We start from the raw sequence: 22,994 nt of genomic DNA, 5'->3' as shown, positions 1-22,994 counted from the left end.
TTTTTCACACGTTTAATAAAAATTTTAAAACAAGTTAATCTATTAAGCAATAACTTTACAATTATGATGATTTATACTTAAAAAAAAAAATGTAATGTAATAAATTATTACCCCTAATTTAGCCACGTAATTAAGTCGGTTTAATTGTGTAATAATAATAATAATTATATTTTCTCTCTATTTTTAAAGTTTTGTTGCTTATAAAATTAAAATTAGAAGAGAAGAGTAAGGTATTTATTTACGTGAATGACACTTGAATTGATTTTCCAGCAATCATCGATATAATTAAATTACACGTCTTGCTTTATTTTTGCTAATAACAATTGATCCTGATTCTCCGGCAACACAATAGAAAAGTAAGAAGAAGAAAAATTCTATATCCGAATTATCCGTAAAAAATATATGAAGATCCGGATGGAATTCGAATCCGGATTCTTAAAAGCAATATAAGAAGATAAGATAGATTGTTATAAAGCAGCGTAACACATGAGCGAACTGCCAAAGGTGGGTGCCTCTCGGAAAGACTTTCAATAGGAAACTGGCCCCCATTAAGGTGTTAGACACGTGAAAACTCGGAAAATAGCCAGGTGTGCCAGCCACCATCAAATACAGTAGGCCTACTAGTGTTCAGCGGTTTTGTCCACTGGATAACTGTTGGGAACGAATTACTTGACATATAATTATATATACTTTAAGTAAAAAATTAAGGAATATATTTTCATTTAAAGACTCATAAATTATAAAACAGCGTGTATTGACGTCATAATGCGTATTATTTGCTTAGAATTAACCTTGAATGAATTTTTATCTATCCGAATGCAGATGTACATTTTCTAGAAGAAGAAGAAGAAAAAAAAAAAATACATATAAATTCACATATGTTAGATGATATTTTAAGGCAGATAAAAATATAAAAAAAAAATTATCAGAAAATTAGAAAGAATTTTTATTACCTATTCACATGGAATTGTTATTATCACGAATTCCGAAATCCTAGAAAATATAGGAATAATGTCGAAATATTTGCAGTTTAAATCGCGTGATATATATATATTACACGACTATAAATATTAAAAAATAATATTTAAAAAAAAACACGTAATATCAGATGATATTTTCGGCATTAAAAAATGTATTTTAAATGCAGATATTACAATATGATAAACTGTTTATTTATTCCGGTTTGAATAGAGTTTACATTACGTTACAATAACATAAAATATATCAAATATGGGAATTTGTATATAATATTTGAATTTTTTTTTTAAAGGTGCAACCGGTCGTTATTTTGATAATTTATTGTCTTGGATTTATCAATTAGTATCGTAAAAAACTGAACATCTGTTAACAATTGATATATTTCTAATGGTTTTATCTGAATCCTTCTAACAGTGATAAAATGATAAGAAAATAAAATGAAAGAATTATCGAAAAAATATCACTTTACATCCGTTGTCTTGTAAAGATGCTGTTGTGGAGTATCTTTTTATCTTTCATCACCTTGGTATGGAGCCATGGAAGGCTTCTGGAACCACCGAGTAGATCTAGCATGTGGAGATTCGGTTTTAAAAATCCCGTTAATTACGACGATGATTCTCTTTATTGCGGTGGAATCTCGGTAATTATTATTAATAATTAATCGAAATCTTTACTTTCTTCACGATATTTCACTAATACATTTATTTAGGTTCATTGGAATAAAAATGGTGGAAAATGCGGGATATGCGGTGATCCGTGGAATCAACCAGAACCTAGAGACAACGAAGACGGAGGAATTTACGGTAATAAGATCATCGCTAGAACTTACAAATCTGGACAGGAGATAGATACCAATGTTTATTTAACTGCCACGCATCAGGGATATTTCGAATTTAGAATCTGTCCCCTGAAGACACCCGATCAAAAGGCGGATCAGGAGTGTTTAGATCAATATCTTTTAGAGAGAGCCGATGGTAAAGGAACGAAATTCCCTATTCCTCCAGGTGCAAAACCCGATAATTATCCTGTTAAGTTGAAGTTACCCCAAGGACTTACTTGCGATAGATGTGTCTTCCAGTGGCACTATCGTACAGGTAATTTTTGTTTCTGATACCACAATTCAGATTGATATGGATGATATTTTTTTTATATTATATATATTTATAAATCTAAACAGGTAACAGCTGGGGCATTTGTGAAAATGGTAAGGGAGCACTGGGTTGTGGTCCTCAGGAATATTTCCGTGGATGCGCCGATATCGCCATTAAATAAAAGAAAATTCTTGTAATTTCTACATGATATTCAGAACTTTTTTTTTCTTTCTTTAAATTATCAATAAATGCATTGTTACTGTTAAATATACATATATTTATTTAATAAAAACCAACATTTTCGTACACAAGAACTTTAGAAAATGCAATTTAGATTTACGTGAAATAACTTACCTATAAAATCTATAATTGAGATATATTAATGATGAAAGATCGGTTACATTCAACAAGTTTGCTTTTGATAAAACCAAAAGTGATTGATATCGTTTCTAAATCCGGTTATCATGATGTTGCTCTAAATTTCATATTTATACAATGATCCATATCAACGAAGGAGAAAGATTTAACATTTATATAAATTGACCTATAAAATACTACATTTCGTTAATTATAATTTACATTTATTGTATTAAATCATCGCTTTAGAGATTTATCAAAATTTATATCTAAATAATTCATAGTTTGATGGGATAAGGAATACAACACAAGGGTGATCTGCTATGGAGCAAGTGGGGAGCCTATCAGGGATTTTCTATGGAAAACTGGGTACCATTTCGGTGTTACAAACGTGAAGAAAACCCAGAAAACTCCGCTCTAACTCGCATAATGTTTTACTTTGTGGGATTTTATGGGATTAACATTAAACTCAGTCAATCGGGATGAATGAGGAATTAGAACTATCAAATATATGAACTTATTACTGGTATAAGTCGACTCCCCCTATAACACTGTTGATTATTCCGTTTTGTATGAATTCCATGTTATACGAGTTACTTAGATTTTACAAATATGTGAGCTGTTCACAGCCTAGCACACGTATTTGTAAAATGTAAGTAACTCGTACAACATGGAATTCATACAAAACGGAATAATCAACAGTGTTATAGGGGGATCGACTTGTATTTGCATAATACAAGCAGTTCTGATATAACAATATTTACAAGTGTAAACAATTTCTATTGCTAAACGTATTAATGTTTTTACGTTGACTTTTTTAAGTGACAGAAATTTATATTATTTATTTATTTATTTATCTAAATAACCGTCTAAACTTCATCTTCAGGAAAATTATATTCTATAACTCTGATAAAGTTTGTAGAGAATTCAAGAATTTTTCGTATATAATAATAAACTAATTGCCTAAAAGATTATTTGTATTTATTTTCACAGAGTTAATACTTAAGAAAATATTATTCCAACTATTTTCATGTCTCTATTATTAAGAAATATGAAAGTAGCAAAGTACTTTCTGATGTTCTTCGTCCGTAATGAATTATGTTCTGTTAGTTTTTCCTGTTTATAAAAAGTTCATGTTTATTTCTCGGAAAAGAAATATTTATAAATTTTTCTATATCGTATTACACGAATAAATGTTTTTAGAGAAATAAATATAAAATTATCCAAACATAATATTACACACAATTTGTTTCCATAAAAAATACTATAAATTAATCATTATATAAATATATTTTTAAATTGTATATATGTAAATTGGCACCGCAACAATTTATAAAATCTATTTTTAAACTTTAAAGGCGTCTGAATTGAATCGAGGAGCAACACCCCAGGAATTTTTCGTGGGTAGTAAATTCCGAATATGTTTGCCCCTGTCCCTCGTTAACCCCCATTGTGGGCCTGACAAACCAACAGCGGGTATTAAAATCCATATTTATTCTAATATTATTTGGCAAATAAACTTTTCAAGATCATTTTCATTAAATAGTAAATGTTTAACATATGTATTTTTATCTCTTAGCAATTATCAATTTTCATTATCTTGTTCCTAATATATTTATTAAAATATTAGCTCTTATGATAATACACTTGCAAGAGATTACTGTGCAATTTCTTACTACAACTTGCCATTTAAATAATAAAATTACCTTATTCCTGTAAAGAAATGTAATTGCAAATGCAAACAGATTTAGTTCTACCTGTTCAAAAATAATAATAATAATAATAATAATAAACGTGTTCGAATTCTCATATTAAATTCAATAAATTATGTATTTAATTTGCATAATTTGTTAACACGTATTAATTTTCAATTAAAAATATATCATAAGAATTATCTTGTCGAATGTATGTGCTGTACTCGTGAGAATAATAATCCATAACAGAAGATTAATGCGATAAAATAATATCAGGTAGATAAATTCAATAGATGAAGATGGGCCTATATAAGAATATGGTATTTGATTGTTTCTTGCTTTCGTATTCTAAAATGCTTCGTTTAATAACCTTGCTGTTCTCAGTTATCGTAAGTGTTCTTGGTCATGGAAGACTTAACGAACCTCCGGGTCGTTCTAGTATGTGGAGATTTGGATTCGATAATCCTGTAAATTACGACGATAATGAATTATATTGCGGAGGATATGCTGTAAGTATTAGCTCACTCTTGCAGCATTTAATCTTAGTCTTGCAAATAATTTCAATTATTGTAATAAATTCCTTCGAGAAAATAAATACCTATTGTTTTTCTAGAGACAATGGACTAAAAATAAAGGCAAGTGCGGAATATGCGGTGATCCTTGGGATGCACCAGAACCGAGAGATAACGAAGACGGTGGTTTATATGGAAATAGAATAATCACTCGCCAATATAAAATGGGTCAGGTGATCACTGCAATTCCGAACATAACCGCAACCCATATGGGTTATTTTGAATTTCGTCTTTGTCCTCTTAAAACTCCGAATCAAAAAGCCGATCAAGATTGCTTAGATCAATACGTTTTGCCTCAATCCAACGGCAAGGGTACTAAATATCATTTAGATCGTGGAGCAAGGCCTGGATTATATCCAGTGGAACTGAAGTTACCAGACGGAGTAACTTGTGACAGATGCGTGGTGCAATGGCACTATAGAACTGGTAAGATAATGACCGTAAAGTAGCTTCGTAAATATTTAGTTAGCTAATTGTTATTTTGATTTTTCAGGTAACAGATGGGGAAATTGCGAAAATGGCGGCGGTGCCATGGGTTGCGGACCTCAGGAAACATTTAGATCTTGCTCCGACGTATCTATCAAGGCATAAATTTTAACTTAATAAGCATTTATTTTATTAGGAATATGTTTANTCAAATACAGTAGGCCTACTAGTGTTCAGCGGTTTTGTCCACTGGATAACTGTTGGGAACGAATTACTTGACATATAATTATATATACTTTAAGTAAAAAATTAAGGAATATATTTTCATTTAAAGACTCATAAATTATAAAACAGCGTGTATTGACGTCGAAAATAAAAATATTTGTTTACCATAACCTGTTGTACAATTCTGGTAAATTGTATAGTCAATAACCTTTAAAAACGAAAGTCGCGAAACTTGTTTATAAAAAGAGTTTATGGAAAAACAAACAAAAAAATTGTACATTTTATTTATATTTTATCGTAATTTTAAAATAATTACATTCATAAAAACTTTAAGAGGCGTAATTATAAGAAATGCTATTGTTATTAACACCTTCGTAATTGAATATAAATAATGTGATATTAAAATACAATGGTAATAAAGTGAAAGTACTTATGACCCGATGATCCTTTGCTCGTGACATTGAACTTGAAGGGTGAATAACCTAACATTCCGGTACTACAAGTCAAAAATGCAGTATTTAAAGGAGCCCCCTTGCATATCTGTTTGTGTTTAAACCATGTTGATGCTAGCTTTACTTTACTTCTCTTGTGGACTTATCTCCATCGTTAATGGACACGGAAGAATGTTGGAACCACCTGCTAGAAACATGATGTGGAGATTCGGTTATCCTACGCCACCTAATTACGAAGATAGCGAACTTTTCTGTGGAGGAATAGCCGTAAGTTTTTGAACTTTATATAGTTTTTATATATACGTACCCCCCTATAACACTGTTGATTATTCCGTTTTATATGAATTCCATGTTGTACGAGTCACTTATATTTTACAAATACGTGTGCCGGGCTGTGAACGGCTCACGTATTTGTAAAATCTAAGCGACTCGTACAACACGGAATTCAAATAAAATGGAATTATCAACCGTGTTATAGGGGGGTCGACTTGTATTTGCATAATACAAGCAGTTCTGATATAACAATATTTACAAGTGTAAACAATTTCTATTGCTAAACGTATTAATTGGAGAGAAAGTGCCTCCGAGGTGTCTGAAATATCCACAAAACTCAAGTTTTGGCCCAGTAAAGTTCAATTCTATAGGAGGGGAAACTTTTAACGTCATTTTATGTGGTCGCGACTAGCGAGAAGGGGGTACTTGCCTATCTTTAGTTGTCTATAACTCGCTTCTTGTCTCTCCTTAGCTCAGTTTTCATTAACGTCTCGGTTAAATCATTGTGATTAATAGTACCAGTTAATTCTCTTGGGGAGGAATGGAAAAAGATCAGAGTAGAATAGAATTATAGGGGATTAAGTATTTTCTATACAATAAATAATTTAATGTATCTCGTTGACAGTGGATGATGTGGCTGACATTCAATTTTCTCTGACACATACAAGCAGCTGAATGCCTTTTGAAAAGTTAGTTTTCTAAGGATTGACATCAGCATGTGTTTGCTGTTTATTTGGTTTCAGCACAGGATCCATGCTTATGACAGCATCAATTATAGAAGCTCGAGCACACGTGGACCATTCGGATAAAAATAGATTATGTTGTGTAATCATTTACTTTTTACAACTCCAGGTTTTTCACAGTTGTATGACCAGTCCGGAATCACTACTAGAAAAAGTAATAGAGAAGCTTCAATCATCCGGTACTTACAAAATAACCCGACATTACAGCGGTGCCATTATTATCCAATAGAGATTATTATCGAATAAGGTTGGATGACTCTCTAGCTCTTTATTATTATCATGAAGTAGTTTTCAAGTAAATTATGTTGATTTTTGTTTGAGGATAAGCCGGATGTATTCACTAGTTAGAAATCTATCCATCTATCTTATACAGAATAGAGCCGAGGAGAGTTATGAGAAACAGTGCTGATAAAAACCATATGGCTTAACTTCCTCGGTCGCAAACCACCATAACCAGGACTCGACGGCAGAAAACATAGAGATATAAATTATTTTTACGTTCAGGGGTTGGGGAAGTTTGTTAAAACTAGCAAATTTTCTACCTTGATTTGCCCCGACTTACTCATTTCCACCCCCGTGAGTCAGCCTTTATCGGTGATTATTTTTCGAATGTCGAGGATTAACTTAAGATAAAACGCCAACAATCAATCAGAATTTTTCTCCCGATGCTGATTCATTTACGTTTATCTTAACTATATAAAATTTATATAGCTTCTCTCTCTAAACACACCCCTCTCTAAACATAGATTTGTCCATCTGGTATGGCAGGAAATCCGAAACCGCTATAACAATGTGCACATTGCGATTTCGTATAAAGTCTCAGAGTGGTTATAAATCAAGGTGTACAGTACAAAAAACTTAATTTTGCTTTGTTTTTAGCAAAATGCCAGCCAAGTAGACAATGTCCTCAATAGTCCAAGATATTTTGAGTAACAGCTGACAGCTGCGAGACAAATTAAACAACAATTTCTAGTTTAACAAGACGTTTCGTCTCCAGTTACAAGGGGACAGTCAGTCCCCTGGCATGAGAATGGCTCCCTTTTGACGACTACAACAGAACTGTTTATAGGCAATGACTGCGGTTAAGCGAGGATTGCGGAAGAAACAGTGAATGACCACTTGTAAGTGACTTCCGTTAGGATATCTATCGACTTTTTTTCTACTCATTTCCAAATTTAGATTGTTTTTACTCCAATGGCTTGTATTTTTTTACACTTAAATCGCCCTTTTACATCATTGCCCCTATCTAAATCCTCCTCTCACCAGTCGATTATCTTTATGTCGATCGATTCGATGCGTAGTTTTTATTTTTTTATTTTAATTTTTTTCCCCTCGATTATTATTAATTTAGTGAATATTTTTTTTCGGTATTTTAAATAACAATAATAGTTCACGATATAAACCGCAGATGTCAGCACATGTAACGAAATTTTATAACTTTTGATTATTAAAAATATTTCTTCTTAACATAAAATAAACAAGAAATTATTAATTATATAAATTAAAAATATTTAAATACCGTTAAATTTTTAATTAATTAACATTATATACATGTCGAGTTTACTTAATTAAAGTGAAATGAAGTAGTGTTATATATTCTGTTAATTAAATTTAAAGCTAGAAAACCTTGACCTATAAAGGAACAGGAGACATAAAAAAACACGAGAAGTATTTTCTTTTTGTTTTTTTTTTTTTTATATATATCAAACGATCTTTAAATAAAAATAAATAAATACCCTATTACTCTGCCATCTGTATGAGAGAATACGAACTAAACCGAACATATATATATTTTTATTTATTTATTTAAGGATTTTCCTACAAAATGTCGTAAATATCTAAATTATGTAATAAATAAAAATTAAAAGAAAATAAAAATATTTGTTTACCATAACCTGTTGTACAATTCTGGTAAATTGTATAGTCAATAACCTTTAAAAACGAAAGTCGCGAAACTTGTTTATAAAAAGAGTTTATGGAAAAACAAACAAAAAAATTGTACATTTTATTTATATTTTATCGTAATTTTAAAATAATTACATTCATAAAAACTTTAAGAGGCGTAATTATAAGAAATGCTATTGTTATTAACACCTTCGTAATTGAATATAAATAATGGGATATTAAAATACAATGGTAATAAAGTGAAAGTACTTATGACCCGATGATCCTTTGCTCGTGACATTGAACTTGAAGGGTGAATAACCTAACATTCCGGTACTACAAGTCAAAAATGCAGTATTTAAAGGAGCCCCCTTGCATATCTGTTTGTGTTTAAACCATGTTGATGCTAGCTTTACTTTACTTCTCTTATGGACTTATCTCCATCGTTAATGGACACGGAAGAATGTTGGAACCACCTGCTAGAAACATGATGTGGAGATTCGGTTATCCTACGCCACCTAATTACGAAGATAGCGAACTTTTCTGTGGAGGAATAGCCGTAAGTTTTTGAACTTTATATAGTTTTTATATATACGTACCCCCCTATAACACTGTTGATTATTCCGTTTTATATGAATTCCATGTTGNTTGATAATTCCGTGTTATATGAATTCCATGTTGTACGAATCACTTAGATTTTACAAATACATGAGCACAGCCCGGCACACGTATTTGTAAAATCTAACTGACTCGTACAACATGGAATTCATATAACACGGAATTATCAACAGTGTTATAGGGGGGTCTACTGTATTCGTCTATAATAACTCCAGCGTCGAATTGTAAAGCAAAACTTGTCCCAAAACGGAACCTGAATAAAACGAAAACATGCCAAAAGAGGGAAAAATTATTCAGAACAGAACGATTTTCTGTATTAGAAAAAACCTGTTCAAAACGGAAATTCCGGTTTACACAGGTTTTACTATATTACCGAAATTCGTTGCAGAATAATCTTAAGATAAGAATGTTTTTAAAGTTTATTTACGAAGAAATTAATACTGAATTATTACGAGTAAACCGTTAAAACTATGTTTTATTCATGTAAATGAATGAAGGATATCGATATTTTAGCTACAAGTTAATCGAGCGAGCAATTTTTGAACCACTGATTGCTAAATTTGATCAACTAGAAATGATTAAAATAGTTTACGTGATTGTTAAGATCAATATAAATAATTTAATCGCTTTTATGTATTGGTTTTCATTCAGGTTTTTCGTTTGGTATACCGATAAAAATTCTAAAATAGTAAATACTGTATTTTAGAAAATTACTTATTCATTTACCAATAACGTTTTGTAAAAATATGTAATGATTATCATGTTTATTTAAAATCAAATATGATGATTTGCTTACTTTATTACTGAATTACGATGTACAAAAATCGATATCGATCGATCTAAACAATAAACACGCACATTCTACCATTAATTGACTTGAACGATTGAGTCACGTAACTCATTACAATGACCGACGACATAATATTTTTCTTTGGAATCGTTTTCCCTCTTTAATTTACAATAAAAAAAAAAGATGAAAACACTTTCCGAAATCAATAAATCATTCAGAGTAATTAATGAATAACGACTGGTGGAGGTAAGTGACTTTCAACAGTTTAAATAAGTTGTATCGATCGGAATGTGGAATGAGTCAGATCGATCACAGCAGCAGTTAGAATCTCTGTAAAACTTACATTGAATGTGAACAAACCTTCGATTTAATAAAAAAAAATATCGCAAAATAAGCTTTGAATTATTGTGTTTTCAAGCGATATATCAAATATAAGTTGCAAGCATCCGCTATCCAGTTACTTGTAATGAAATTTTTAACACGAAACTCCGCGATTTAAATTTTCCACATCCTCTTTATAGGTATCAAAATAGAAATTTTAGTACGTCATGTTTTGAAAATATGTAGAATTCGGTGAATATTGTAGATAACATACAGTTAAATACCTTATACCATCACAACAGGCATCAGCAATACCGACAATCCTTTTGCAATATTTACTAGTAACGATATCTTATCTGTTATAAAATATTTGTAAGTACAATGTGAGGATGCTCGATCACTTATCTTAGGCAATTACGGTGACAAAACTATAAATTTAGTTCAGATTTACACGTCGTACATTTATAGATGTTTTACTACTGAAAAATGTTGTCGTTTCTCTTATTGCTTCAGTTGATTCATCATGTATGGAGCCATGGTCGCTTGATGGAACCTCCAGCAAGATCGTCTATGTGGAGAGCTGGATTTCAAGCTCCTGTCAATTATAACGATAATGAATTATTCTGCGGAGGAATAGAGGTAATTTTCAGTTTTTAATTAGCAAAAATAATATTAAATAATTTTATAAAAATCGATTCGTATTCTAGAAACTGTGGTCTCAAAACCATGGAAACTGTGGTATTTGCGGTGATCCATGGGACGTTCCGCCTCCACGACCGAACGAAGATGGTGGATTATACGGTCGAGGCATTATTGTCAGAAAATATAAAATGGGCCAAACTTTCACGGCGACTGTACAATTGACAGCTAATCATAATGGCTATTTCGAGTTTCGGATATGTCCCGTGCAATACGCAAATCAAGTAGTGGATCAAGCATGCCTCGATCAAAATTTACTCCAATTAGCCGATGGATCTGGTACTAGATATTATGTTGGACCCGGAACGGGAGATATTCATATTAATCTGGTACTTCCTGAAGGGTTGAGTTGTCAGAGATGCGTGTTTCAATGGCATTATCGTGCAGGTAAGTAAAATATTTAATTGTATGGGTATAATACAGTATTTGAATTATCGTGTTTCGGAAAATATGCGAGAGATGGAGCCACTTTCATTTCTGTTTTATTTTCAGGAAACAATTGGGGAAGGTGCAGCGATATGACTCAGGGCTTAGGTTGCGGGCCTCAGGAATATTTCCGTGGATGCGCAGACATACAGATCGAACCTTAAAAGCGCAATGTTACGTCATAAGAAACGTTGTAAAATGTATTGTTACGCGAACAATTATTTATTATAAGCCAGCGATTANCCCCTATAACACTGTTGATTATTCCGTTTTATATGAATTCCATGTTGTACGAATCACTTAGATTTTACAAATACGTGTGCCGGGCTGTGAACGGCTCACGTATTTGTAAAATCTAAGCGACTCGTACAACACGGAATTCAAATAAAATGGAAGTATCAACCGTGATATAGGGGGGTCGACTTGTATTTCGTACAATTTTTTTTTTTTTTTTTTTAGATTCAATACCTACGTAATAATGGAAGTTGCGGTGTTTGTGGTGACAGATACGATCATCCTCAACCCCGGCCGCACGAGACAGGTGGTATGTTTGCTACCGATATTATTGCCAGGACGTACCAACCGGGTCAAGTCATCGATGTCATCGTAGATATTGTGGCTAATCACGAAGGTTATTTCGAATTTAGTCTTTGTCCGAGAGGAGAAGATAGATTTCTAGAAACTGAAGAATGTTTCGAAGATAATATACTAGAGTTATCTGATTTCTCCGGTACAAGATATTATGTACCACATAACAATACAGGTTTATTTTTCATGCAAGTAAAACTTCCGAAAGATGTAACTTGTATGAATTGCGTGTTTAGATGGCATTGGCATTCCGGTACGATGACGATGATTTATTTTGCTTTCATTTCATCTTTTTATTCTTAACAGTTTTAATTAAATTTATTATGTTTTAGGTAATAACTGGGGTATTTGCGATGACGGAACGATGAGAAAAGGCTGCGGACCTCAAGAAAATTACAGAAATTGTGCAGATATTAGGATATTCGCAGGTGCTGGTATTGCTGGACCAATTTATTATAGTAATTTTAACGAAACTAAACCGGAATCTAACGTAACCGATACCGAATCTAAGAGGAAAACTGAATAAACTTATAAGTTTGTACAGACCAAAAAAATATTCGAGTTTTTTAAGTTCTATTATATTTGTTGTTTGCTTTCGATCAATGTTGATTTTGACGTCTTTACTCGCTGGAAAGTTTATTTTGTATCGAATAAAACCGAGGTTAAAAAATAATAAAATATTTTGTTACGTACCAAAACGATTTCCTTATCTTATAATAAATTGTAGATTAAATTGTTGAATTTTATAATGTTTATTAAAGGATTTAGTCGGATATTTTACGCTGAGTTTTGAAGATTTCTTTTTCACACGTTTAATAAAAATTTTAAAACAAGTTAATCTATTAAGCAATAACTTTACAATTATGATGATTTATACTTAAAAAAAAAAATGTAATGTAATAAATTATTACCCCTAATTTAGCCACGTAATTAAGTCGGTTTAATTGTGTAATAATAATAATAATTATATTTTCTCTCTATTTTTAAAGTTTTGTTGCTTATAAAATTAAAATTAGAAGAGAAGAGTAAGGTATTTATTTACGTGAATGACACTTGAATTGATTTTCCAGCAATCATCGATATAATTAAATTACACGTCTTGCTTTATTTTTGCTAATAACAATTGATCCTGATTCTCCGGCAACACAATAGAAAAGTAAGAAGAAGAAAAATTCTATATCCGAATTATCCGTAAAAAATATATGAAGATCCGGATGGAATTCGAATCCGGATTCTTAAAAGCAATATAAGAAGATAAGATAGATTGTTATAAAGCAGCGTAACACATGAGCGAACTGCCAAAGGTGGGTGCCTCTCGGAAAGACTTTCAATAGGAAACTGGCCCCCATTAAGGTGTTAGACACGTGAAAACTCGGAAAATAGCCAGGTGTGCCAGCCACCATCAAATACAGTAGGCCTACTAGTGTTCAGCGGTTTTGTCCACTGGATAACTGTTGGGAACGAATTACTTGACATATAATTATATATACTTTAAGTAAAAAATTAAGGAATATATTTTCATTTAAAGACTCATAAATTATAAAACAGCGTGTATTGACGTCATAATGCGTATTATTTGCTTAGAATTAACCTTGAATGAATTTTTATCTATCCGAATGCAGATGTACATTTTCTAGAAGAAGAAGAAGAAAAAAAAAAAATACATATAAATTCACATATGTTAGATGATATTTTAAGGCAGATAAAAATATAAAAAAAAAATTATCAGAAAATTAGAAAGAATTTTTATTACCTATTCACATGGAATTGTTATTATCACGAATTCCGAAATCCTAGAAAATATAGGAATAATGTCGAAATATTTGCAGTTTAAATCGCGTGATATATATATATTACACGACTATAAATATTAAAAAATAATATTTAAAAAAAAACACGTAATATCAGATGATATTTTCGGCATTAAAAAATGTATTTTAAATGCAGATATTACAATATGATAAACTGTTTATTTATTCCGGTTTGAATAGAGTTTACATTACGTTACAATAACATAAAATATATCAAATATGGGAATTTGTATATAATATTTGAATTTTTTTTTTAAAGGTGCAACCGTTCGTTATTTTGATAATTTATTGTCTTGGATTTATCAATTAGTATCGTAAAAAACTGAACATCTGTTAACAATTGATATATTTCTAATGGTTTTATCTGAATCCTTCTAACAGTGATAAAATGATAAGAAAATAAAATGAAAGAATTATCGAAAAAATATCACTTTACATCCGTTGTCTTGTAAAGATGCTGTTGTGGAGTATCTTTTTATCTTTCATCACCTTGGTATGGAGCCATGGAAGGCTTCTGGAACCACCGAGTAGATCTAGCATGTGGAGATTCGGTTTTAAAAATCCCGTTAATTACGACGATGATTCTCTTTATTGCGGTGGAATCTCGGTAATTATTATTAATAATTAATCGAAATCTTTACTTTCTTCACGATATTTCACTAATACATTTATTTAGGTTCATTGGAATAAAAATGGTGGAAAATGCGGGATATGCGGTGATCCGTGGAATCAACCAGAACCTAGAGACAACGAAGACGGAGGAATTTACGGTAATAAGATCATCGCTAGAACTTACAAATCTGGACAGGAGATAGATACCAATGTTTATTTAACTGCCACGCATCAGGGATATTTCGAATTTAGAATCTGTCCCCTGAAGACACCCGATCAAAAGGCGGATCAGGAGTGTTTAGATCAATATCTTTTAGAGAGAGCCGATGGTAAAGGAACGAAATTCCCTATTCCTCCAGGTGCAAAACCCGATAATTATCCTGTTAAGTTGAAGTTACCCCAAGGACTTACTTGCGATAGATGTGTCTTCCAGTGGCACTATCGTACAGGTAATTTTTGTTTCTGATACCACAATTCAGATTGATATGGATGATATTTTTTTTATATTATATATATTTATAAATCTAAACAGGTAACAGCTGGGGCATTTGTGAAAATGGTAAGGGAGCACTGGGTTGTGGTCCTCAGGAATATTTCCGTGGATGCGCCGATATCGCCATTAAATAAAAGAAAATTCTTGTAATTTCTACATGATATTCAGAACTTTTTTTTTCTTTCTTTAAATTATCAATAAATGCATTGTTACTGTTAAATATACATATATTTATTTAATAAAAACCAACATTTTCGTACACAAGAACTTTAAAAAATGCAATTTAGATTTACGTGAAATAACTTACCTATAAAATCTATAATTGAGATATATTAATGATGAAAGATCGGTTACATTCAACAAGTTTGCTTTTGATAAAACCAAAAGTGATTGATATCGTTTCTAAATCCGGTTATCATGATGTTGCTCTAAATTTCATATTTATACAATGATCCATATCAACGAAGGAGAAAGATTTAACATTTATATAAATTGACCTATAAAATACTACATTTCGTTAATTATAATTTACATTTATTGTATTAAATCATCGCTTTAGAGATTTATCAAAATTTATATCTAAATAATTCATAGTTTGATGGGATAAGGAATACAACACAAGGGTGATCTGCTATGGAGCAAGTGGGGAGCCTATCAGGGATTTTCTATGGAAAACTGGGTACCATTTCGGTGTTACAAACGTGAAGAAAACCCAGAAAACTCCGCTCTAACTCGCATAATGTTTTACTTTGTGGGATTTTATGGGATTAACATTAAACTCAGTCAATCGGGATGAATGAGGAATTAGAACTATCAAATATATGAACTTATTACTGGTATAAGTCGACTCCCCCTATAACACTGTTGATTATTCCGTTTTGTATGAATTCCATGTTATACGAGTTACTTAGATTTTACAAATATGTGAGCTGTTCACAGCCTAGCACACGTATTTGTAAAATGTAAGTAACTCGTACAACATGGAATTCATACAAAACGGAATAATCAACAGTGTTATAGGGGGATCGACTTGTATTTGCATAATACAAGCAGTTCTGATATAACAATATTTACAAGTGTAAACAATTTCTATTGCTAAACGTATTAATGTTTTTACGTTGACTTTTTTAAGTGACAGAAATTTATATTATTTATTTATTTATTTATCTAAATAACCGTCTAAACTTCATCTTCAGGAAAATTATATTCTATAACTCTGATAAAGTTTGTAGAGAATTCAAGAATTTTTCGTATATAATAATAAACTAATTGCCTAAAAGATTATTTGTATTTATTTTCACAGAGTTAATACTTAAGAAAATATTATTCCAACTATTTTCATGTCTCTATTATTAAGAAATATGAAAGTAGCAAAGTACTTTCTGATGTTCTTCGTCCGTAATGAATTATGTTCTGTTAGTTTTTCCTGTTTATAAAAAGTTCATGTTTATTTCTCGGAAAAGAAATATTTATAAATTTTTCTATATCGTATTACACGAATAAATGTTTTTAGAGAAATAAATATAAAATTATCCAAACATAATATTACACACAATTTGTTTCCATAAAAAATACTATAAATTAATCATTATATAAATATATTTTTAAATTGTATATATGTAAATTGGCACCGCAACAATTTATAAAATCTATTTTTAAACTTTAAAGGCGTCTGAATTGAATCGAGGAGCAACACCCAAGGAATTTTTCGTGGGTAGTAAATTCCGAATATGTTTGCCCCTGTCCCTCGTTAACCCCCATTGTGGGCCTGACAAACCAACAGCGGGTATTAAAATCCATATTTATTCTAATATTATTTGGCAAATAAACTTTTCAAGATCATTTTCATTAAATAGTAAATGTTTAACATATGTATTTTTATCTCTTAGCAATTATCAATTTTCATTATCTTGTTCCTAATATATTTATTAAAATATTAGCTCTTATGATAATACACTTGCAAGAGATTACTGTGCAATTTCTTACTACAACTTGCCATTTAAATAATAAAATTACCTTATTCCTGTAAAGAAATGTAATTGCAAATGCAAACAGATTTAGTTCTACCTGTTCAAAAATAATAATAATAATAATAATAATAAACGTGTTCGAATTCTCATATTAAATTCAATAAATTATGTATTTAATTTGCATAATTTGTTAACACGTATTAATTTTCAATTAAAAATATATCATAAGAATTATCTTGTCGAATGTATGTGCTGTACTCGTGAGAATAATAATCCATAACAGAAGATTAATGCGATAAAATAATATCAGGTAGATAAATTCAATAGATGAAGATGGGCCTATATAAGAATATGGTATTTGATTGTTTCTTGCTTTCGTATTCTAAAATGCTTCGTTTAATAACCTTGCTGTTCTCAGTTATCGTAAGTGTTCTTGGTCATGGAAGACTTAACGAACCTCCGGGTCGTTCTAGTATGTGGAGATTTGGATTCGATAATCCTGTAAATTACGACGATAATGAATTATATTGCGGAGGATATGCTGTAAGTATTAGCTCACTCTTGCAGCATTTAATCTTAGTCATGCAAATAATTTCAATTATTGTAATAAATTCCTTCGAGAAAATAAATACCTATTGTTTTTCTAGAGACAATGGACTAAAAATAAAGGCAAGTGCGGAATATGCGGTGATCCTTGGGATGCACCAGAACCGAGAGATAACGAAGACGGTGGTTTATATGGAAATAGAATAATCACTCGCCAATATAAAATGGGTCAGGTGATCACTGCAATTCCGAACATAACCGCAACCCATATGGGTTATTTTGAATTTCGTCTTTGTCCTCTTAAAACTCCGAATCAAAAAGCCGATCAAGATTGCTTAGATCAATACGTTTTGCCTCAATCCAACGGCAAGGGTACTAAATATCATTTAGATCGTGGAGCAAGGCCTGGATTATATCCAGTGGAACTGAAGTTACCAGACGGAGTAACTTGTGACAGATGCGTGGTGCAATGGCACTATAGAACTGGTAAGATAATGACCGTAAAGTAGCTTCGTAAATATTTAGTTAGCTAATTGTTATTTTGATTTTTCAGGTAACAGATGGGGAAATTGCGAAAATGGCGGCGGTGCCATGGGTTGCGGACCTCAGGAAACATTTAGATCTTGCTCCGACGTATCTATCAAGGCATAAATTTTAACTTAATAAGCATTTATTTTAAATAAAAATGTATTATATGTAATATTTTAAAAAATATATTTTTTGTTGTTCTTTGCGATTTTAACATTATAAATCACTATAAAATATGAAATTTGCGTTTAAATAAGTAAATAATTTAATAATTTTTGTAGACACAAGCGTAAATAAATTAATTAATAAACATGAGAAATTCGTTCGGGATCTCTGATAAATATATTTTTAAATTTTTTAGATCTCTGGTAAAATTGGAAATATGGCTCTTGTAGGCCCACAATACGCGGGCGCATCCAAACTATTAGTTCCACTTTTACACTAAATGATTCTATTTTATAATAAATTTTAATTATACAATAATTGTATTTCCGCAGTTGTTTAAATATCGGAAATAGCAAATTGTATTCTTATTGAAACCACCATATTCATGCAAAATATAGTCGACCCCTATAACACTGTTGATTATTCCGTGTTATATGAATTCCATGTTGTACGAATCACTTAGATTTTACAAATACATGAGCACAGCCCGGCACACGTATTTGTAAAATCTAACTGACTCGTACAACATGGAATTCATATAACACGGAATTATCAACAGTGTTATAGGGGGGTCTACTGTATTCGTCTATAATAACTCCAGCGTCGAATTGTAAAGCAAAACTTGTCCCAAAACGGAACCTGAATAAAACGAAAACATGCCAAAAGAGGGAAAAATTATTCAGAACAGAACGATTTTCTGTATTAGAAAAAACCTGTTCAAAACGGAAATTCCGGTTTACACAGGTTTTACTATATTACCGAAATTCGTTGCAGAATAATCTTAAGATAAGAATGTTTTTAAAGTTTATTTACGAAGAAATTAATACTGAATTATTACGAGTAAACCGTTAAAACTATGTTTTATTCATGTAAATGAATGAAGGATATCGATATTTTAGCTACAAGTTAATCGAGCGAGCAATTTTTGAACCACTGATTGCTAAATTTGATCAACTAGAAATGATTAAAATAGTTTACGTGATTGTTAAGATCAATATAAATAATTTAATCGCTTTTATGTATTGGTTTTTATTCAGGTTTTTCGTTTGGTATACCGATAAAAATTCTAAAATAGTAAATACTGTATTTTAGAAAATTACTTATTCATTTACCAATAACGTTTTGTAAAAATATGTAATGATTATCATGTTTATTTAAAATCAAATATGATGATTTGCTTACTTTATTACTGAATTACGATGTACAAAAATCGATATCGATCGATCTAAACAATAAACACGCACATTCTACCATTAATTGACTTGAACGATTGAGTCACGTAACTCATTACAATGACCGACGACATAATATTTTTCTTTGGAATCGTTTTCCCTCTTTAATTTACAATAAAAAAAAAGATGAAAACACTTTCCGAAATCAATAAATCATTCAGAGTAATTAATGAATAACGACTGGTGGAGGTAAGTGACTTTCAACAGTTTAAATAAGTTGTATCGATCGGAATGTGGAATGAGTCAGATCGATCACAGCAGCAGTTAGAATCTCTGTAAAACTTACATTGAATGTGAACAAACCTTCGATTTAATAAAAAAAAATATCGCAAAATAAGCTTTGAATTATTGTGTTTTCAAGCGATATATCAAATATAAGTTGCAAGCATCCGCTATCCAGTTACTTGTAATGAAATTTTTAACACGAAACTCCGCGATTTAAATTTTCCACATCCTCTTTATAGGTATCAAAATAGAAATTTTAGTACGTCATGTTTTGAAAATATGTAGAATTCGGTGAATATTGTAGATAACATACAGTTAAATACCTTATACCATCACAACAGGCATGAGCAATACCGACAATCCTTTTGCAATATTTACTAGTAACGATATCTTATCTGTTATAAAATATTTGTAAGTACAATGTGAGGATGCTCGATCACTTATCTTAGGCAATTACGGTGACAAAACTATAAATTTAGTTCAGATTTACACGTCGTACATTTATAGATGTTTTACTACTGAAAAATGTTGTCGTTTCTCTTATTGCTTCAGTTGATTCATCATGTATGGAGCCATGGTCGCTTGATGGAACCTCCAGCAAGATCGTCTATGTGGAGAGCTGGATTTCAAGCTCCTGTCAATTATAACGATAATGAATTATTCTGCGGAGGAATAGAGGTAATTTTCAGTTTTTAATTAGCAAAAATAATATTAAATAATTTTATAAAAATCGATTCGTATTCTAGAAACTGTGGTCTCAAAACCATGGAAACTGTGGTATTTGCGGTGATCCATGGGACGTTCCGCCTCCACGACCGAACGAAGATGGTGGATTATACGGTCGAGGCATTATTGTCAGAAAATATAAAATGGGCCAAACTTTCACGGCGACTGTACAATTGACAGCTAATCATAATGGCTATTTCGAGTTTCGGATATGTCCCGTGCAATACGCAAATCAAGTAGTGGATCAAGCATGCCTCGATCAAAATTTACTCCAATTAGCCGATGGATCTGGTACTAGATATTATGTTGGACCCGGAACGGGAGATATTCATATTAATCTGGTACTTCCTGAAGGGTTGAGTTGTCAGAGATGCGTGTTTCAATGGCATTATCGTGCAGGTAAGTAAAATATTTAATTGTATGGGTATAATACAGTATTTGAATTATCGTGTTTCGGAAAATATGCGAGAGATGGAGCCACTTTCATTTCTGTTTTATTTTCAGGAAACAATTGGGGAAGGTGCAGCGATATGACTCAGGGCTTAGGTTGCGGGCCTCAGGAATATTTCCGTGGATGCGCAGACATACAGATCGAACCTTAAAAGCGCAATGTTACGTCATAAGAAACGTTGTAAAATGTATTGTTACGCGAACAATTATTTATTATAAGCCAGCGATTATCAAAATACTTTAATGCATATAAATATTATATATATATTAAAAAAAACATTTATAATATTTTATTTAACAGATTTAAATTATAATTATTTAACAATTTTAAAAATTATATAGTTCCGAATTCATCCATCAGATGGCATTCGATCTAGTGGCATGGTTCCAAAACACGCCATGGAGCGGAAACATTTCGAATTAAAAAATATATATACTGTATTTTTTTTAATTAAATTAAATTAAAGTTTTCTATAATAATTATCTCGCTTAATTTTATAAAACTGCGATAAATTCTTTTAAACCAGGCTTACTTTTTTTTTGTATCGACGTGATAAATTAAGAAAAATATCCATAAAAATAATTGATTTAAAAAAGAAAATTCAGTTCATTAACGTGAAAATAAATAAGAATAAAATAAATTTCGATGCTATAAAAATGCATAAAAACAAAAATTATCTAAGCGATAAATTTCCTATTAAAAAAAAAAAAGACAATGTCTGGTCTTATTAACTTATAAATTTTTAAAGATTTCCTTTAATAAAATTACATAAGAGATTATTAATTCATAACACTTGTAATAAATTAAAAAAGAAAATAATATTCCGAAATCCTGAATAATAAATAAACGAATTTTGTGCCGATTTAATATATTAATTTTTAAGGCTTTAAAAAAAAAAAAGATGACAATTCTATAAATGAATCAAGGAAATATGTCGACTATAGTTATTAATTTCTTTAAGTAGAACTTCCTTTATGGTAATTTCCAGTTTGAAATTGTAGGCCTAAAGTATTAGGTAGAAACACTTATTGAAAACGTGAAACGAAAGTTAAATACAGAATTTATAACATTGACACTCCACACATACTTTTTATAGAATCGATTTTTATATGAGCAGCTGTAATGGTGTGCAGAAATCCACAAATGCATTTACATTATAACCACTTTAAAAATTCAAAATAATAATAATAATAATAATAAAAGTATATTTATTTATAATGCGGTAGATACAGAATTAAACAGATTTAATTTTATTTTCTGTATAAGAATTTTTTTTTTTTTTTTTAATTGATAAAATATCGATCGAGGTCGTCAATCCCGATTTCAATACGTTATAAATAAATTCGAGTAGATAGATAATTTGCATTTTATTTTATTAATATAAGACAAGTTTACCCTTATACGTAAGACATTTATTATAATATTTCTACATGTTTTTACTCGTGTTTTCTAGGTTAGTATTGAGTAAACCTTACGAGAGGTGTTTTATGACGTTGTTTTCTAATTATTTTTGTAAAATAATGAAATATCTTTGGTCTTCATTCTCTCATGGATCCGCATCCTCCACGAATGAGGGAATACCCACCCCGATCATACAGATACATTTGTTTATGTTTATCGGGTTTCGAAGTGAGACCCACCCCCTAAAACATCATCAAAATGTATTATCATAAGACTTAGATAAGTCTAATGTTTCAGTCTTCTAGTTTAATTATAAGCGGATGAAAGTTGAGTTGCAAGAAGACGTGATAAAAAGCGAATTAAATAAGAGTTTAATAATAAGAAAAAAGAAAAAAAATATGATAATTTACGGGAGAAATTTAAATACTTAAAACGTGCTTAAATTGTTCATATTTCTCTTTAAACTGTATTTAGTAATAAATTTTACTTTGTAGTTTAAAGTAGCGTGTGTAAAGTGTGCGTTTCTATTAGGTAAATTGGTCGCATGTAAATAAACTTAGAAAATTTTACAGTTTATCCTTTACCGAAAGAAAATTTTTAAATATCCTTGCCTTAACACAAACTCGAAATTTGAAAAAAGAAAAAAAAATAACCATTAAAACATCATTTAAATTTCGAAAAAAATTATCTAATAATA

General features: G+C 30.8%; 7 protein-coding genes across 9 annotated transcripts; all 7 read left to right on the top strand.

The window, feature by feature from the left end:
- The first annotated feature begins 1,301 nt into the window (after positions 1–1,301).
- LOC111620076 lies at positions 1,302–2,607 on the top strand. The gene is made up of 3 exons (XM_023361922.1): positions 1,302–1,618; positions 1,688–2,072; positions 2,156–2,607. Exons 1-3 carry the CDS (start codon positions 1,466–1,468, stop codon positions 2,248–2,250), a joined length of 633 nt encoding a protein of 210 aa, XP_023217690.1. The 5' UTR covers positions 1,302–1,465; the 3' UTR covers positions 2,251–2,607.
- A 1,815-nt stretch (positions 2,608–4,422) lies between these two features.
- LOC111620075 lies at positions 4,423–5,310 on the top strand. Its single transcript, XM_023361921.1, has 3 exons — positions 4,423–4,629; positions 4,734–5,118; positions 5,186–5,310. Exons 1-3 carry the CDS (start codon positions 4,438–4,440, stop codon positions 5,281–5,283), a joined length of 675 nt encoding a protein of 224 aa, XP_023217689.1. The 5' UTR covers positions 4,423–4,437; the 3' UTR covers positions 5,284–5,310.
- Positions 5,311–9,125: 3,815 nt separating this feature from the next.
- Positions 9,126–12,712, top strand: LOC111620073. The gene is made up of 3 exons (XM_023361918.1): positions 9,126–9,254; positions 12,009–12,390; positions 12,470–12,712. The coding sequence occupies exons 1-3, from the start codon at positions 9,159–9,161 to the stop codon at positions 12,661–12,663; spliced, it is 672 nt and encodes a 223-aa protein (XP_023217686.1). The 5' UTR covers positions 9,126–9,158; the 3' UTR covers positions 12,664–12,712.
- On the top strand, positions 10,635–11,784 carry LOC111620074. Of its 2 annotated transcripts, XM_023361920.1 has the most exons (4): positions 10,635–10,796; positions 10,893–11,063; positions 11,132–11,510; positions 11,616–11,784. In XM_023361920.1, the coding sequence occupies exons 2-4, from the start codon at positions 10,911–10,913 to the stop codon at positions 11,711–11,713; spliced, it is 630 nt and encodes a 209-aa protein (XP_023217688.1). In that variant the 5' UTR covers positions 10,635–10,796; positions 10,893–10,910; the 3' UTR covers positions 11,714–11,784. The 2 variants fall into 2 exon arrangements, with proteins under 2 accessions (XP_023217688.1, XP_023217687.1); XM_023361919.1 differs by lacking the exon at positions 10,635–10,796 and having other exon boundaries at positions 10,808–11,063.
- Positions 12,713–14,230: 1,518 nt separating the features above from the next.
- Positions 14,231–15,260, top strand: LOC111620072. The gene is made up of 3 exons (XM_023361917.1): positions 14,231–14,555; positions 14,625–15,009; positions 15,093–15,260. Exons 1-3 carry the CDS (start codon positions 14,403–14,405, stop codon positions 15,185–15,187), a joined length of 633 nt encoding a protein of 210 aa, XP_023217685.1. The 5' UTR covers positions 14,231–14,402; the 3' UTR covers positions 15,188–15,260.
- Positions 15,261–17,359: 2,099 nt separating this feature from the next.
- LOC111620071 lies at positions 17,360–18,270 on the top strand. The gene is made up of 3 exons (XM_023361916.1): positions 17,360–17,566; positions 17,671–18,055; positions 18,123–18,270. The coding sequence occupies exons 1-3, from the start codon at positions 17,375–17,377 to the stop codon at positions 18,218–18,220; spliced, it is 675 nt and encodes a 224-aa protein (XP_023217684.1). The 5' UTR covers positions 17,360–17,374; the 3' UTR covers positions 18,221–18,270.
- Positions 18,271–20,067: 1,797 nt separating this feature from the next.
- Positions 20,068–21,331, top strand: LOC111620070. 2 transcript variants are annotated; one of them, XM_023361914.1, is made up of 4 exons: positions 20,068–20,130; positions 20,227–20,397; positions 20,466–20,844; positions 20,950–21,331. In XM_023361914.1, the coding sequence occupies exons 2-4, from the start codon at positions 20,245–20,247 to the stop codon at positions 21,045–21,047; spliced, it is 630 nt and encodes a 209-aa protein (XP_023217682.1). In that variant the 5' UTR covers positions 20,068–20,130; positions 20,227–20,244; the 3' UTR covers positions 21,048–21,331. The 2 variants fall into 2 exon arrangements, with proteins under 2 accessions (XP_023217682.1, XP_023217681.1); XM_023361913.1 differs by lacking the exon at positions 20,068–20,130 and having other exon boundaries at positions 20,142–20,397; positions 20,950–21,330.
- The last annotated feature ends 1,663 nt before the right edge of the window (positions 21,332–22,994 follow it).

Source organism: Centruroides sculpturatus, unplaced genomic scaffold (assembly GCF_000671375.1).
Source record: "Centruroides sculpturatus isolate CEXI.00-Female unplaced genomic scaffold, Cexi_2.0 scaffold131, whole genome shotgun sequence".
Lineage (NCBI taxonomy): Eukaryota > Metazoa > Arthropoda > Arachnida > Scorpiones > Buthidae > Centruroides > Centruroides sculpturatus.
Note: the sequence above shows the minus strand (reverse complement) of the source record. Positions and strands in the feature narration are given on the sequence as shown.

Bases quoted from the DNA above. Each gene is read 5' to 3' on its own strand.
- LOC111620076 (XM_023361922.1), top strand. From the start codon at position 1,466: ATGCTGTTGTGGAGTATCTTTTTATCTTTCATCACCTTGGTATGGAGC. The intron at 1,619-1,687 runs GTAATTATTATT...ACATTTATTTAG, and splicing joins TTTATTGCGGTGGAATCTCG to GTTCATTGGAATAAAAATGG. The intron at 2,073-2,155 runs GTAATTTTTGTT...AAATCTAAACAG, and splicing joins CCAGTGGCACTATCGTACAG to GTAACAGCTGGGGCATTTGT.
- LOC111620075 (XM_023361921.1), top strand. From the start codon at position 4,438: ATGGTATTTGATTGTTTCTTGCTTTCGTATTCTAAAATGCTTCGTTTA. The intron at 4,630-4,733 runs GTAAGTATTAGC...TTGTTTTTCTAG, and splicing joins TATATTGCGGAGGATATGCT to AGACAATGGACTAAAAATAA. The intron at 5,119-5,185 runs GTAAGATAATGA...TTGATTTTTCAG, and splicing joins GCAATGGCACTATAGAACTG to GTAACAGATGGGGAAATTGC.
- LOC111620073 (XM_023361918.1), top strand. From the start codon at position 9,159: ATGTTGGAACCACCTGCTAGAAACATGATGTGGAGATTCGGTTATCCT. The intron at 9,255-12,008 runs GTAAGTTTTTGA...TTTTTTTTTTAG, and splicing joins TTTTCTGTGGAGGAATAGCC to ATTCAATACCTACGTAATAA. The intron at 12,391-12,469 runs GTACGATGACGA...ATTATGTTTTAG, and splicing joins TAGATGGCATTGGCATTCCG to GTAATAACTGGGGTATTTGC.
- LOC111620074 (XM_023361920.1), top strand. From the start codon at position 10,911: ATGTTGTCGTTTCTCTTATTGCTTCAGTTGATTCATCATGTATGGAGC. The intron at 11,064-11,131 runs GTAATTTTCAGT...TTCGTATTCTAG, and splicing joins TATTCTGCGGAGGAATAGAG to AAACTGTGGTCTCAAAACCA. The intron at 11,511-11,615 runs GTAAGTAAAATA...TTTTATTTTCAG, and splicing joins TCAATGGCATTATCGTGCAG to GAAACAATTGGGGAAGGTGC.
- LOC111620072 (XM_023361917.1), top strand. From the start codon at position 14,403: ATGCTGTTGTGGAGTATCTTTTTATCTTTCATCACCTTGGTATGGAGC. The intron at 14,556-14,624 runs GTAATTATTATT...ACATTTATTTAG, and splicing joins TTTATTGCGGTGGAATCTCG to GTTCATTGGAATAAAAATGG. The intron at 15,010-15,092 runs GTAATTTTTGTT...AAATCTAAACAG, and splicing joins CCAGTGGCACTATCGTACAG to GTAACAGCTGGGGCATTTGT.
- LOC111620071 (XM_023361916.1), top strand. From the start codon at position 17,375: ATGGTATTTGATTGTTTCTTGCTTTCGTATTCTAAAATGCTTCGTTTA. The intron at 17,567-17,670 runs GTAAGTATTAGC...TTGTTTTTCTAG, and splicing joins TATATTGCGGAGGATATGCT to AGACAATGGACTAAAAATAA. The intron at 18,056-18,122 runs GTAAGATAATGA...TTGATTTTTCAG, and splicing joins GCAATGGCACTATAGAACTG to GTAACAGATGGGGAAATTGC.
- LOC111620070 (XM_023361914.1), top strand. From the start codon at position 20,245: ATGTTGTCGTTTCTCTTATTGCTTCAGTTGATTCATCATGTATGGAGC. The intron at 20,398-20,465 runs GTAATTTTCAGT...TTCGTATTCTAG, and splicing joins TATTCTGCGGAGGAATAGAG to AAACTGTGGTCTCAAAACCA. The intron at 20,845-20,949 runs GTAAGTAAAATA...TTTTATTTTCAG, and splicing joins TCAATGGCATTATCGTGCAG to GAAACAATTGGGGAAGGTGC.